This window comes from Balaenoptera acutorostrata, chromosome 17, assembly GCF_949987535.1.
Source record: "Balaenoptera acutorostrata chromosome 17, mBalAcu1.1, whole genome shotgun sequence".
NCBI lineage: Eukaryota > Metazoa > Chordata > Mammalia > Artiodactyla > Balaenopteridae > Balaenoptera > Balaenoptera acutorostrata.
The window spans coordinates 30,929,384-30,946,474 of record NC_080080.1 but is presented as its reverse complement, the minus strand read 5'-3'; the positions used below and the strand labels follow the sequence as shown (position 1 = coordinate 30,946,474).

The 17,091-nt window shown below is 32.1% G+C and overlaps 1 protein-coding gene across 10 annotated transcripts in view; it reads left to right on the top strand.

The window, feature by feature from the left end:
• Positions 1-17,091, top strand: part of OXR1 (oxidation resistance 1) — a 458,270-nt gene that overhangs the window by 376,572 nt on the left and 64,607 nt on the right. For all 10 annotated transcript variants that reach the window (XM_057531888.1, XM_057531886.1, XM_057531885.1 and 7 more), the window contains 4 exons: positions 2,754-2,836; positions 7,067-7,174; positions 8,598-8,711; positions 16,690-16,842. In XM_057531888.1, coding sequence (XP_057387871.1) covers positions 2,754-2,836; positions 7,067-7,174; positions 8,598-8,711; positions 16,690-16,842 — 458 coding nt within the window. The remainder of the gene's footprint in view (positions 1-2,753; positions 2,837-7,066; positions 7,175-8,597; positions 8,712-16,689; positions 16,843-17,091) is intronic.

Sequence of the window (17,091 nt, the reverse complement as noted above, 5' to 3'; positions counted from 1 at the left end):
GACAATAAGTAAATATAAAGTCCTTAGAACAGTGCCTGGAATATGCTAGGCACTTGGTAAATGTTAACTATTATTTTGATTGTCAAATGACAAATATCTATGCATTTCTAAACTGTGATAATTTTTTTTTTAAATTTTATAGCTACTTTTATTTTTATTTCTTTCTTTCTTTCTTTATTTTTTTTTGGCTGTGTTGGGTCTTCGGTTTGTGCGAGGGCTTTCTCTAGTTACGGCAAGTGGGGGCCACTCTTCATCGTGGTGCAGGGACCGCTCTTCATCGCGGTGCGCGGGCCTCTCACTATCGCGGCCCCTCCCGTTGCGGGGCACAGGCTCCAGACGCGCAGGCTCAGTAGTTGTGGCTCACGGGCCCAGCTGCTCCGTGGCATGTGGGATCTTCCCAGACCAGGGCTCGAACCCGTGTCCCCTGCATTAGCAGGCAGATTCTCAACCACTGCGCCACCAGGGAAGCCCGTAAACTGTGATAATTTTTGTAAAGAAGAAAAATAGGACCTCTCCTTTCCATACTCCCAATCTAGATTCACGTTTGCTGGCAACTGTCTTTAAAAGGGTATTATTAAGTTACCATGTAAGAAAGGGTATTATAAAGTTACCAAGTAAGAGACTGGACTAGGTAACAACTGTGATCACTTTCAACTCTCAAGTATTGTGATTATATTTTCATATTGATAGAAAAGAATGATCAGTGTATTTCATTGTACTCTGGTACTTATATTTGTGAATACATGTTTTAATATTGGTTATTAAAATAATTTTAGAACTATTTTTATAATATTATTACAATCTATTTTACAATTTTAAATTATTAAAGTGAATGCTTTCAATTTGTTTGAAACTTTAAACTGCAGAAAACTGGTATATTAGTTTCTTTCCTCTGAACTGCACTCCATGGCAAACTTTTGAAAATGGTAGTGCAGTTGCAAACTTAATTGTGATTAAATGTTTAATGAACTCTTTAACGGATTGAAAAACTACTGTTAGACAAATAAGTGTAGACTAATGTTTACTCCTGAAATCAATTAAGAAGGGATATATATTACTAGTTAAAAGTAATCTGTAATTGTATTTTGCATTGCTTTTAAATTGCAAAATGAGGAAAGTGTTTTTGACTCCTGCTGTTTATGAAATAGCAGAAATAAATTAATTTTTAAAATTTATTTAAAAATAGTTTTAATGTTTTATCACAAAAAATCAAATTCACATATATGCTGTTCATTGGAGAAAAAATTAGAATATAGTGATAAGCAAAAATATTGTCTTTTCCTAAGAATTGTACCATTTTGCATTCTCACCATACCTTTAGAAAAATGCCTGTTTTTCTACAGCCAGACGGTATATATATATTTTTTTCCTTTGTCCACTTTTCTTTAAAAAAAAAAATGACTATAAGAATTGTGGCAGTTCTAGGTACAGTTCAAGTTGTAGCTTCAAAACATTAGTTCATTCAAATGTGATGCTTGCCTTGTGTCAGGCTCTTTGTTAGGCACTGAGAAGTCGTTGTGAACAAAGCAAGCCCGGTGTTTTACAGGTTACAGTTTAGTGGGAGAGATGTAAAAAGAAACTTTAAACTGTGCCAGATGCTGTGAAGGAGACAAAGATGCTCTGTGACTAATAACAGAGATCTGGCTTAGCCTGGGTGATCAGGAAGGTTTTAGGACAGCCTTTTTAAGTATTGCAGAGCTAACTGACCTCTTTCGGATTCAGACTTGATTATTAATATTATTTTTGTTATTGTTAATGCTTCATTAGAACCATTCACCCAACTGAGCTAATTAGATACATATAAACAAACTCTAGTATGGTCAAAATGTCAATTAAGATTGGATAGGTGGAGAACAATGAAGTAGATATTTTCTAGATTCTTTAGGCTTAGGTAGAACTAATTTTTCTTTGAAAATTACTGTTTTAATCTTGTAAAAATTGAGTGTGAGTATAGCATTTTGCTATGTTTACTATCTTACTCAGTTTTGAGTTTTTTATTAGTTTTTTAGAGATTGATTTTATTTAAAATTGTTTAGGTAGGAGTGGTATTTTATAAGTTCAGTGCAGTCTTTGTCACATGAAGTATAGATGAGAAGATTAACATTAATGCAAAATTTGAACTAAAACAGATACCATAAACTTGGTGGTAATGATGTGTTCAAGTGAAATGTCTTGATAAGCAAGTGAAAAATAGGTGGCACTCTATCTGAAATGAAGTGCATAAAAGTATGTTTATATATGAAAGAGTATCTTAATCTACTTCATGGTATATGTAAGGAATTCAGTAATTTAATACAATTCCATAGAGACGACTGTCTTTTACTATGATTGTAGAAGTAGAGACATTTTCTTCTGTGAAGATTAATGTTACATATTTCAGACTTGGTTTGGTTAATAATAATAATAATCTTCAAATATATCTTTATTATAATCAGGTTAGATATGTTGAAAGATATGGCCCTTAATTTACTTTTTAATACCTTCCTTTCAGCTGACAGTTACTTAGGTTTTGAATTGACTTCCAGTTATTATAGTGTTTCATACTGGTCAGTTCGTAAAGCAAGCAGGAAGGAAGTACATTTACTTATTTTGAATACTCGGTTGTATTTTAGAGTAGAGAATCTTAAGTAGCAAGCTGTATTACTGGTGAATCCAGTAGATATCTGCCCAGTGAGCTCTATTTAGCAGTCCTTGACATTACTGTGAAAGGAAAATGAATTTAATAGAGTTTTGCATCATTTTTTTTTTTTCAGACACTGGCCAAAAGAAGACCCTAGACAAGAAAGATGGGAGAAGAATGTCTTTTCAGAAACCCAAAGGGACTACTGAATATACTGTAAGTTATTTGTTTTGAAAAAGCTGATTTCTCTTTGTGATAGTCTTATTTGAGACATTCTTTGTTTATGCTGTAAATAAGACAAAGGTTCCTAATTGCCGTATTTTAAAAATCTGTACACCACTTTCGATAACTGTTTTACTAATAATAATGATACTTCAGTTCTTAACTGTATTTTAGGATTTTTTTTTCCTTAAAGAAAAATTTTATTAAGTGTGATATAAAGATAATTATTCTAACAAATTTAACAAAATGATAATTTACTTGGAGTTAAAATTCCTGTGGTACAATAATTTTTTATTAGGTTAGACTTTTAGGGAAATATTTACTTTTTTAGAAATGTGATCTTCATTATATTCCCAGCAGCGCTAACGATAATGAAAATGGCAGATAGAATACGGAAAAAACAAGTTGATATTAATTTTCCAGAATAACCTCTCACATTAGATTATTTGCACTGATTTTTAGCTTAGTTTCTATGTTCTTGAAATGACCCTCAAATTTCCTTGCCGTCAGCTTTTCGTATTTCTGGTTACTATGGAAAACTGAAGTGAGAAATCTACTTTAGTCTGTGGTGTGCTGCTTCTTTGATTGAATGTAAATGTTGTTAGTTAATTATAACATGTTAAAAAGCTGTTATTTTAACTGAGCTTAATTTTGTGTTTTTCTAATATGTTATTGTAACTGTATTAAGAAGAAAATAGCAAGTTGAAACAATTTGTACATTTGTGTCATCATGAAGCCTTCCAATCTTGGTTTGAGTCTTGATTATTTTTCATAAATTCTAAAAATTGAACAAATTATCAAAGCCTTGAGTTATACTTTATTTTCATATACTGTATAATTGACAATTTGAGATTTTAAGTATTTTAAAAAGGTTTGAAACCAGATAATTTAGGGTAGAATTATATTTACTACTATCAAAAGAATCTCCTCTTAAACATATTATAAACTTGAGTGTGCTTGTACCTTCTCTGCATGATTGAGAAATTGAGAATATAAATTCAGACAGTAAAATATTGAGTAATGTAGTTTGATGTATTCATCAGCGTTTATTAAGACATAAGACTGTAGGCATGAGGCATAAGATGTTATGTACATATGTAATCCTGTGGTTTTGAAGAATTACAAAAATTTAGTTGGTTTTGAATTCAGGAGTTTACCAATTTTTTTCTTGTAATTCAATAAAACTTGTGTTATCGGTAGCAAATTTAAATTTAAATTAAGAACCATTATTTTGGGCAAAGGTTCATTGAAACTTGGCCATTTGTATCCTTGGGTTCTGCATCAACGGATTCAGCCAACCATGGATGGAAATATTGGGGGGAAAAACATTCCAGAAAGTTCCAAAAAGCAAAACTTGAATTTCCCGTACTGGCCACTATTTACATACATTGTATTAGGTATTATAAGTAATCTAGAGATGATTTAATGTAAATATTTAACCTAAATATAGTATAAATTAGTCATTGTACCTTAGGTAGCTTTAAAGTTAAAATCATATATATATATTACGTATGTGTTTATATATGCACATATGCACATACACGCACAGTTTTTAACTATAAAATTATTTTCAGCAGGATCAAGTAGACCTTGAAAATGCTATACATAACCATTTTCTTCCTAGTTAATTTAATATCCCTGTACCATTCTATCGAAAGCCTTGTCCAAGGTCACTAATGATTTTCTAATTATTAAACCTGGTGGCTTTTTCTTTGTTGTTGCATAACACTCCCTGTTCCTTCTTTCTGGTTTTACTTTCCTTCTCAGTGTTCTTTAATGTATCTTTCAGTGAGGATCTGTGAATGGATAATCAGGCAGTGTCTGAAAAGTCTTCATTGCACCCTCATTCCTGGTAGTTGAGCTGCCTATAGATTATTAGGTTAACAGTTATTTTCTGTCAACACTTTGAATGTAGTTATCTATCATCTTATGCCCTTCTGTTGCCTTTTTATTTTTGTTCATTTCTAGGCAGTCTTCTTTTTTTAGATTGTTTTTTGAAGTTTCCTTCTTGTCCTTACAGTTCTGTAGTGCCACTGTGATAAATCTAGCTTCAGACAAATTTTTATCTTACTTATTGTGTTTCTTCACTCTAAGGAATCATGCCATTCATAAATTCTGGAAAATTATCAGCCATTATTTCTTTGATTATATACTCTCCTTTCTCAATTTGTTCTTGAAACTAATTGTACTACATTTTGCTATCATTATGCTTCATTGCCCTGTTCTTGCTAACATTTTGACTGTATCTTACACCTCTTTCACTGGTTGTTCTGCTCTTGTTGATTCCAAATGTGAGTGGTTCCTTGTATCTTTTCACTTTCCCATTTACATTCTGCAACTTGGAGAGCTTAAGAACTTTACTATATGAAGTAAGACCCAAACTTTTTTCTATTTCTACCTTTCTAGATGCTTACATTTCCTACCACCACTTCATATTTAACAAATTATAGCAAACCTTTTACCAATTTTTTCTTCATCATTGCCCAATGCTTTATTTTCTTGTTTCCATTTTCCTTCAATCTGTTGTTCATCCAGGTTGGAATTTTTTAGCATCAGTTGATCATTAATGTTTGCACCTCTGACACAGTACAACTACTGCTGTATTACAACCTCATTCAATCCATTCCTGTTTTCTTTTGAGTCTTACCTGAAAATCTTATACCGTTATCTCTTTCTTTACATTTGTATTACCTTAAAGATGATCTGCTGCTTTAGTATTACATTGGTTTTTCTGCATCCATTCTCTTGTCTCATTAATCATAGACCTGTAGCCACTAATCTAAGATGCCACTCGGACATGTAACTTCCTTGCTTCATATTGGTGTTTTTATTACTTTCATTACCACAACTGATAGGATCACTGTGAAGATGAAATGTGTGTTAATTAATATGAAATTTGTAAACTTCCAGATGTTTCTGCAAAGTAAAATTGGTTTATAGAGAGCTTTTACATCCATTATCTCAATAAGGTAGGTGACATACCATCTCATTTCATAGATGAGAAAGTTTGCATGGGAGAAGAGAGCAGAGCTAGATTATTAGTCGGTGTCTTTGGCATCAATTTGGTTTTACAAAACCATTAAAGAAAAAATATATATTTATTGGTGTTTTTTTTTTTTTACCCCCACATACATATCTACTTTTCCTGATTTTCGAAGTCTTTTACAGTCTAATACAAAATGCCCTTTCAATCTCATCCTTTTTTGAGATTTGGCTCGACTTACCTTCCTAAAATCCTAAATTCATGAGTGTACCCTGGATGGTTTAGGAGGAAGAGATAGTATCCCACAAATGTGTTTTGTTCTTTTCTGTCTCCTGATATGTCAGTTCTATTCTCTTCACTTTGAATGTTCTTCCCTTCTCTCTACTTCTCAAATTCCTACCCCTTCTTCAAGATAGCTTTAAATCTTTTCCATAAAGTCTTTCTTGGACAATTTGGAGCAAATATGTTGCTCTGTCTGCTCAGAGCTTCTGTTGCATTTGTTATTTCACTTAAATTGCTCTTCATCTTTTATATAACCTTTTTTGTCTTTCTTATTTTCTAACTAGATTGTAAATACCTTATGCACTAAAACCACTTCGTTGGAGTTCATCATTCTCTACAGAGCTCTCATAATGCTTTATGTATAGAGAACTCTAAAGGAACACGTTGACTGATCAAATGACTTTTTCTTTCAGGATAATTGACAATTAAATCCCATGATTTAAGATTTCTATAAATATGATCATTAATATATACTGATTCAAAAACATATTCCTCAGCTTTGGTTCAAATATATTTTCTAATTTATCCATTTAAATGGCAGATTATGTAAAGATCATTAGAAACAGCACTTTAAGTTTTAATACAGGCATACTTTGCTAACGTAAAATTAGTTTCTAGAAGTTATATATGTTGTACAAACTATATTGTTTTAAAATCTTTGTAAAATAAAAATCACTTGTTTGTGTTTTGGAAATTATATTTTGTATTTTGAAATTGCTTGAAGTAGAGGCCTACATGTAATTGTGATGTATTATGATAAAGCATATACTCTGTATCATAATAGGTTGAGATCAGTTGCTAACAAGCACAAAATTTGTCAAGTTATCCTATCTCTAAAGATGGAAATACCACTTATTAGTCAAATGTAAAATTGGTCCATAGACATATTAATGATCATTAAACCTCATCGTTTAGTTTTTCTGTTTTAACAGATTAATTTTTTTTTTTCTCTTAAACAGGTTGAATCAAGGGATTCTTTGAATAGTATAGCCCTGAAATTTGATACAACGCCCAACGAACTTGTTCAGTTAAATAAGTTATTCTCCCGTGCAGTTGTTACTGGACAGGTATCTTTTTTTTAATGCATTGATGGTTAGAAGCATAAGTTGTAAGACAGAAAGTATCCATTGCAATATAGTTAACTTAAGAAGAGTAATTTTATGCATACTTTGAACAAATCACATTGGTTCTAGAAGAGAAAATTAAATGTCACTTATATCCATGTGAATTTTTCTTAATACATATTGAAAATAACTGTTGTCTTTTCAAATATAGTTTTAAAGAGCTTTAAAAAATATTCAAAGCAGTACATGTACCTGATAAAAAATTCAAACTTTTTTAAAGGTAGTTTATCTCAGACTTACAGTTTCCTTTTTCCAGAAGCAACCACAGTTACCAATATGTATCCCCTTCCAAAAATATTCTAGCCTTTCTTTCTTCTTTTAAAAAAAAAATAATGTTGATTCTAGAAAAATGTTCTATTTAAGCATAACTCAATCTCAAACTTTTTCATGTATGTAAAGTATTGCACTCTATTAATATATAGGCATGCCTTGGAAATATTGTGGATTTGGTTCCAGACCACTGCAGTAAAGCAGATATCACAATAAAGCGAGTCATAGAATTATTTGGTTTCCTAGTGTGTATAAAAGTTATATTTACACTACACTGTAGTCTGCTAAGTGTGCAATAGCATTATGTCTAAAAAAAGTACATACCTTAATTTAAAAGTACTTTATTGCTAAAAAATGGTAACCATCATCTGAGTTTTCAGAGAGTCATAATCTTTTTGCAGCAGTCACTGATCACAGATCACCATAACAAATATAATAATAATGAAAAGTTTGAAATGTTGGAAGAATCACCAAAATGTAACCCAGAGACAGGAAGTGAGCAAATGCAGTGGAAAAATGGCACTGATAGACTTGCTTGACACAGGGTTGCCACAATCTTTCAGTTTGTAAAAAATGCAATATCTGCGAAGTCCAGTAAGGTGACACAGTAAAACGAGGTGTGCCTGTATTATGGTTTAACCAAGCACAGTAAGCTTTAGACTTTCTACTTTTTTGCTATTGTAAACATTGCTCTAGGAAACACTCTTGTTTGTTTCTCTTTTTCTTTATATGCACGTATATCTATAAAGTCAAGTCCTAGAAGTAAAATAGCTCAGTTAAAGGATATGCGCATTTTAAATTTTGCTGGCTGTTGACAAATTGTCCTTTAAGAGGAACACCCATAATTTATAAGAATTATTGTTTCCCTTCACTATTGTCCACAGTTTGTGTTATCAAACTTATCTAAATTAAATTTAAATATCTTTTTTAAAATTTTGTTACAGTTATTTCGGTAATAAACATTCTTTTAATCTGAAGGTTTTAATTTTTAAAATTGATTTCTGAAGGTCATTGTTAATGGTGCTTGCTTAGAGAATACCATCTGATTATTAATATTTTAGTTTGACTAAATCTTTATATGAATATTTTCTTCCAGGTTTTATATGTTCCTGATCCTGAATATGTCTCCAGTGTTGAGAGCTCCCCGTCTCTAAGCCCCATAAGTCCTCTGTCACCAACATCATCCGAGGCTGAACTTGATAAGACCACTGTAAGTTTCCCTTCTTTTCAAAGCTATCAAGAAATGTCACTGTATTTGTATATATCATCATTTTTTTAATCCTACTTTGCCTATGGCTTGAACGAAATTTTACCTTTTTAGTTTGTTAATTAAATTTGTAAATCCCGGTTTTTAAAGTGAAACATTCTTATTAAATCAGACAGCTTAAATTGATTACTGTTGGTGGTAGTAGTAATCGAAAGATATTCATCAGCCCTTTTATAAATATCATATAATAATTTAACTAAGAAAGGAATTTTACTTACCAAACATGAGTGTATCATGATAGGAAGTCCATGTCCAATTTGATTTTTATTTGAGTTTCTGTGAATGTTTATATACTACTTAAAACTCTTGAGTTCATTTTTGGCACACTTTAAAAAAATAATTTATGGGGACTTCCCTGGCAGTCCAGTGGTTAAGACTTCGCACTTCCACTGCAGGGGGTGTGGGTTCGATCCCTGGTCGGGGAACTAAGACCCCACATGCTGCACGGCACTGCCAAAACAAACAAAAAAAGAAAAGAAAAAAATTTATTATCTTAGTTGTTCTTCAGAATATTAATTCGGAGTAACTAATAGTATACTAATTTATCTAGCATTTTAAAGGAATAGATGTTCTATATGTTACATTTTACAAATGAATTCCAAGGAAGAAAACTTTATTTAATAATTTTGATTAAAATCCCTCTGACAGGAATTATGTTTTTTGTGCCTTTCCTGTGTAAATTAATACTAATCATAATTTCCCATTTTCATAATGACCTAATGATTATGTTTACATGTAAAAGGTTATTTCTCCATTAACTGGCTAGACTCCTGTGGGAGATTCTTCTGTGTTGCTATGCTGATTGTAGGAGACATCCTTTTCTCTGCCTCAATTTGCACTCAAAGTTAAGGATACCAAATCGCATACTGGTAACAAAACACAAATTATTAATGTTAATTTGCCTATAAATTATTAGGAATTATTAGTTTCTAAGCTCTAGTATTAGACTAGTTCCACTTCTCTCATGGAGTAAAGGACATGATATTATTAATAACTATTTGTCTCCTTGCCTAGGGACTTTTTTCTGTGTGTTTGTGGTGAGAGAGGGAGGGAGGGAGAAATGGGGTCTTTTTCAAATGTTTTATTTGTTGGCTATCTTATAAAAATGACAACTACTTTAGAATACAGCTACATGAAAGTAATATATTACATTTATTCTCATCATCGACGAAAATGGAAGTCAGTGTCTAATGATACTGGACCAAACGATTATTGGACCTTTTTGAACATGGCCATGCCATTTTCCCATGGGACTTAACAAAGAGATATATTCATAAGGGGCAATGACAAAGGAGAGCAGTGTAGCCTTCGGTTAATTTAGCTTGTGTTCCATACCCTAAAGCAAAATTGTGAAAAGCTAGACTACTTACCTGAATTAGGATTCCAACGCAGATAGTCTGAGTCCAGAGCCCAGGTTTTTTTACTAGCACTTTATAGCTGGAAATTGATAGCTCAGAAACTACTATTGATCAGTAAATAATTGGATCCAACCCAAAAAGATAAGTAATATTCAATCATTGTGAGTATAGTAAAACCTGTCACTTTTGCACTATCATCATTTTGTAAAATTTTTTTAATGTAACATTCTTTTGTAAATATAAAAACCTTTTTTGTTTGTTTACCTCCTTTGATTTCTCCTCTCTGCATCTTAAATGTATTTATTATGCTAATGCCATTTTAGGCTAGAACTACTAGTGTGATATATTTAGGATGGAATTCAGAGGAAAAAATATTTAAAATAAATAATATGGAAAAGTGAAATGGTTTTAAATAGTTTTTAATTTCTGCTTATGTTACTATACTCCACTGAAAGATGGGATAGCAGATAGTTGTATTCTCTTTAATATAAAACACTCTTTAGTATACCCTAATAAATGTAAAAGATAATAAGAAAAGTAGAGTACTTATAATGTGGTAAGAAAATATAATTTTGAAATTATATTTCATGGTAATAAGAAAATATAATTTTGAAAAAACTACTACTAAGAGATTCTATGGAAGGCCTAGAAGGCCTTACAGGAGAAAATATATAAAGCATTAATAGAGTTTAGGCACATTAAAAGCTTCTTTTAAAGCATAGGCAATTATTCTGCTACAGTTACTATTCACATTTAAAAAGTACTTACTATGCATTTATTAATGAGGAAACTAAGGCATAGAGAGAATGAGTAATTTACACAAGATCACATACTTAATGAGTGGTAGAGCTGAGATTTAAACCCTGACAGTCTACATTCAGGTTTTGTGTTATATTCTTAACCACTTTTTGAACTAATTTATGAAAGGGTAAGGATTAGCAGTACAGATTCTCTGTGACTGAGACATACAATCTAAAATTAAAATATATGTGTCCCAAATTGTAGAAACTAGAAAGTTTGTAGTAAAGAGCTATGTGGAAGTAATGTAGCAAATTTTTGCTTACCAAAGCAAAAATAAAAGTAAAGCAGATAATCAGAAGTATTGCTTAAAATGATTAAAAGGTGAACAAAAGCATTGCTTTTTTTTTTTTCCAATATTTAAGATTCTCTGGACTTTTTAATATGTTGTTCTTCTGTTTATGTAACTTAAAAAATTATTATTTGCCTGTATTAGTTTCCTAGGATTACAAAATGGGTGGTTTAAATCAGAAACTTACCTCACAGTTCTGGAGGCTAGATGTCTGGAATCAAGATTTTGGCAAGCACCTTGTGGGGAAGGATCCTTCTTTGCCTCTTCTGTCATCTGGTGTTTGCCCACAATCCTTGTCATTCCTTGTCCTGTTGGACAGATTACTCCAGTTTCTGCCTTTGTAGTCACATGGCTGTCTTCTCCTTGTGTGTTTGTGTCTTCACATAGTGGTCTCCTCTTCAGATAAGGAAACCAGTTAAATTAGATTAAGGGTCCCCTCTACTCCTCCTGTGTGACTTCAGCTTAACTCACTTCATCTGTGAAAAGCTGATTTCCAAATAAGATCGCATCCTGAGGTAGGGGGTTAGGACTTCAGCATATCTTCTTGGGTGACACAGTGAAGTCATAACATTGCCTTTTATAAAATTTCAAGAGAACCACATTGTTTAGTCAGGGAACTTTAGAAGATTTTCTAGCTCTAGTCAAATAAGATTTTTTTTAAAAAGACAGTCAGTGACTATTCTCTTCACATATAGATGAGATAATATATAAAAGAGTGATGTTAATTTCTTACAGGGTTTTGGGGATCTTGAGAATATTTGTGAAATCTAATAAAATAAACCTCCCTCTATTTTAATCATACTAATCACATAATTCATTGACATCCTGAACTTATATACCTGAAAACAGACATTAAAGTAATAGCACACATGCAAGAAGTTAAAAAAAATTTTAGTTAGAAATATCAATATAGTTTGAAGAGATTAAATATAGCATATGCTTCAAAAATTGTTCTCACATATGCCATCCTTAAACTAGTCACAAACATGCCTCTCCCATCTTTCCCTTCCTCCTTACTTCCACCTCCTTCCTCTCTCTCTCTGTGTATAATATTATATATTTAAACTTAAAATAAATTTAAAATCACTAAAATATATAATATATAAAATATATTTTATCTGATATAATATATAAATTATAATTTTAAATTTCATGCTTTTAAACCTAAATTTTCGTATGTAAGTATATATACTTTATTATATAATAAACATAAGCTTATATATTACATATTATATTAAAATAAAGTTAACCAACTATAAATGCCGTATGTATAAATAACACATGAATTATATGTTACCTGTATATTATATAATATAATTTAGCTTTGGTGCTTTTAAACTTAAATACCAGCAGTTTATTAGGGAATTATAATTTTTTAATATGTACGTTTTAAATGATGGTGCTATAATTATACCTTAGTCTTACATTCTTAGAACAAAATTTTATATTTCAAATATGTGAAAACATAGAACTTCATAGTAGGACTTTGTATTTATATAGATTTTAGGAAAACATTTCTTTATATAGAAGAAATCTCTATATTTGTAACATCACAAATAAATAGTTATATTACTGGGTGAGAGTTTTCTTCTAGATTCTGAAAGCAAGCATTGTTCTCATAATTAGAATTCAAAAATTGATCCTTCTTTGCTTTTTAACCTGGTTACTAAAAAGCTCAGTGTCAGATCCAAAACTCCAAGTACAACACTTAAAATTGCATTTTATTTTTTCTTCACTCTGATATTTTTATTTTTTATTTGTATTGTATTTTATTCTGTATGTTTGTTTTAAGATCCTCAAATTCTTAAGAAGTGGAGTTTAAATAAATTCTGAGAGTGATAGTTAAACATAACAATTTATAGGAAGTAAATGGTACCCATCATATTTATTGGATTGAGTGAAGAAACATAGTATGCATTGCTTTAAAAATAAACATTTTCTTTTAGATTATATATTATATATGTTGTATGAAATAAATATAAATGTTGGTATTTCTCTGCCTGTATGGTTTTTCCTCCTCAAATTTTGTATGCCTTACCTACATGTTACCAGAGAACATTTCTACATATTTTCAATCACTAAAGAACAAAAACTCCATAAAACCAAGGCAACATGGGAAAAGGAGAGTTTGGAGTTGTTAATTAGCTTATGGTAATGATTTATAATAATACTCTACAAATTATATTACATAATATTTAATCATATTGTACAAAAAAGATGACCATAAGTCAACCTTTTTGGGTCACTTGTCATAGCATTGCTTCCTTCTGCACATTTGAACAATTGAGGTGACAATTGAGGCTTGGTAAATAAATGTTTATAATCCTATATTTTTAAGGACCTTTCCATCCCTAGTGGCTAAAACAAAATTGCACAAAGAAGCTTCAGAAAGCACTCAAATAAGCTTATTCAAATCACCTTATTAAGAAACAGAATCTGTAAATTCACAGAGGTACAGAGATACTGATACTTTGGATCATGTACATGTATGTAAGTTAAAATGAGGTCTGATTATGATTTCTCTGAACAACTTTGATCCCTTTTAAAGAAATACTCTTTTGTGCTATAGTTTGAGCATTCGTTAAGCTAATCTCATGTATTATTTTTAATAGGATTACTTTGACAAGTTGGGATTGCTATTGATACTGAGTTGTAGAATTTGAGACTTTGAGGGAACCTCAGAGATCATGTTGTTCTGTGAGGTATATCTTTAAGGAAAATATTTGACAATGTACCTTGATACAGTTTCTGTGAATAATATGGTTATTTAGTAGATACTGTTGTCACCTGATTTGGGAGTAACTGAACAGTCATAGACAAAATTTGTGTATTGCTTTGTGCCAGCTTGCAGGGGGCCCTCTGATGGCTCTGTATTGGCTTTATTTTTCCCCCTCTGCACGCAATCTTTTAGAAGAATGTTTGAAATGGAAAGCATATAGTAGTGCAGTTAAGCTCACTAGTTCATGTGTTGGCAACCTGGGTTTTCTTCTCAGGTTCATCTTACTCATTGGGCAAGTTACTGAATTTGGCCAAGCATACGTTTCCTTAAAAATTAAGGTAATAGGGCTTCCCTGGTGGCGCAGTGGTTGAGAATCTGCCTGCCAATGCAGGGGACACGGGTTCGAGCCCTGGTCTGGGAAGATCCCACATGCCGTGGAGCGACTAGGCCCGTGAGCCACAATTGCTGAGCCTGCGCGTCTGGAGCCTGTGCTCCCCAACAAGAGAGGCCGCGATAGTGAGAGGCCCGCGCACCGCGATGAAGAGTGGACCCCACTTGCCACAACTAGAGGAAGCCCTCGCACAGAAACGAAGACCCAACACAACCATAAATTAATTAATTAATTAATTAAAAAAAGAATAAAGAGACTTTATTAAAAAAAAAAAAGAATAAAAAAAAAAATTAAGGTAATAGTATATACCTTATGAGTGATTTGAAAATGAAATGGTCTTTATAATATACTTAAATATAAAGGTATTCATAAATATCAATTAATATTATTATTAATGTCCCTTATTTAATTATCTGTGCTAAATGAATTTATATATGATGTAAAACTCTTAGATACAGTAACTGCCAGAGACAACAGGATGAATGTAAAGTTATTAGTTTGCGTCACAAAATGAAAAGGTTGATAATAATGCTATAACAGTGTCATGTAGCTGTTAAAATATAATTCCATTTTAGGTTTTTAAAAAATATAACTATATTAAATGTAGCTGTTTTGCAGTGTTCTGAACTGGTCTACCTTCAAAAAATGTCTGTTGAGTATCTGCCCAAGTGCTTGGGATTCAGCCCTATATTTTAGGAAGGGTATATGAAATTTAGAAAGGAAGTCTAAAAATTCTGTCCTATATAGGACAGAATTTAAGGAATTAGATCCATTTATTAGAGTAGAAAAAGTTAGGTTAAAATTTGATAGTTCTTTTTAAGTATCTCAAAGTCTGTGAGACTGAAGAGGAAGCAGTCTTGTTTATTATTACAGAAGGCCAAATCATAACTATTAGGTGTTAATTACAAAGTGGCAGATTTTAGTTCAAAGCTCTGAAGAACCTTGCTACTATGAAAACTATTATATAAGGCATTGTGCATTTACTTATAAGGTATGAAATGCCTCTGTGGAGGTATTTAAAACAAAGATTAAAAGGCATCTGTCGAACCTTCCTACATTTGTACAGAATATTGAACTTTGGGAAAACTATGAGTTCTGTGAACTTGGCTAGAAAAAATTTTAAGTGAAATCTAACATTTTTAAAGATTAAGAATATAAGCAGCAAACTATAGAAAAGCACCAGGGATACCTGTGACTTTGTCCCCAATAGAACTGACATATTTTCAAATCAATTTAGAGTTGTTGTAGATATCACAGAATGTTGTTTATGGCCATGTACTTCAAAATTATCGTTATGAGTCATCACTAGATCTTGTTATTTAATGTATTAATAAAGAAGCATATATATCTATAAATAAATATATCTCTGATTAAAAAGTATTTTGATAATTGTTTCAATATAATTGTTTTTCTTTGTAATTCTGTATTTATTTTGAGTATTCAAAAAAAAAAACATTCTGAAAAGGAGGTCTATAGGCTTCACTGTGGGAATGGTCCATGGCATCAAAAAAGTTAAGAATCTATGATTTGGGCTTCCCTGGTGGCGCAGTGGTTGAGAATCCGCCTGCCAATGCAGGGGACACGGGTTCGAGCCCTGGTCTGGGAAGATCCCACATGCCGCGGAGCGGCTGGGCCCGTGAGCCACAGCTGCTGAGCCTGCGCGTCTGGAGCCTGTGCCCCGCAACGGGAGGGGCCGCGATAGTGAAAGGCCCGCGCACCGCGATGAAGAGCGGTCCCCGCACCGCAATGAAGAGTGGCCCCCGCTTGCCGCAACTGGAGAAAGCCCTCGCACGAACCGAAGACCCAACACAGCCAAAAATAAATAAATAAATAAATAAAGTAGGGAAAAAAAAAAAAAAGAATCTATGATCTAACTAATTAATACTTTGTAAAATGGTACTGATAAATTCTTTATAGCTTGAGATTTTAACAGGCTCTTCAGTGAATGGATTCTGCTGAATTCCTAGGTTTCACAGACAAGCACTCACCTTTTCTCTGCTCCCAGCACCTGAGGGATATATTAAATGATCAGGACCAGTGATTTGATTCAGGAGCAACTGAATGTGTATGTGTGTGTGTACATACACACACACACATATATATATTATAACCAGTATATATATATTCCCATTAAAAAAGTAATTGAAAATTTAAGTTTAAGCTGTATTAGAGATCTTTACCAAATGTAAAAGAAGTGACATTCTTTCCCATATTTTTTTACATAAAAACGTTTTGAGCTGATCTACAGAATGTGATGAGAAGGAAAAACACTTACTGGGGAGAGCTATTCATTTGCATTTAACAATGTGCTTAGTTTTATTTAGTTCTCTGAAGTGTCTTTATCTTTTTTTTTTTTTTTAAAGACTCCTGATGTAGTCCACCCGAAAGAAGAAACTCTCTCATCTGCTTTTACTGGTATTCGACCTGCACGAGTTGTATCTTCAACTTCTGAGGAGGAAGAAGCATTTACTGAGAAATTTCTTAAAATTAATTGCAGATATATTACCAGTGGCAAGGTAATGGATAAAACTTTAGAAAAAACTTTTAATCATTTTTTATTTATTACTAAAATATGACAGTTTTGCATTTACATTTTTAGTCATCAGCATCAGCACATGATGATCAATTTAAAATAATCTTGTGAAATAGGCAGTCCTATTCCTTCTTCACAGGAAAAAAAAAAAAAAAAACTTTCAGAAAAGGTTAACGAGTCCAGGGTTTCTCTATCCTGGCTAGAATTCAAACCCAGTTTGAATCTGTGTTTT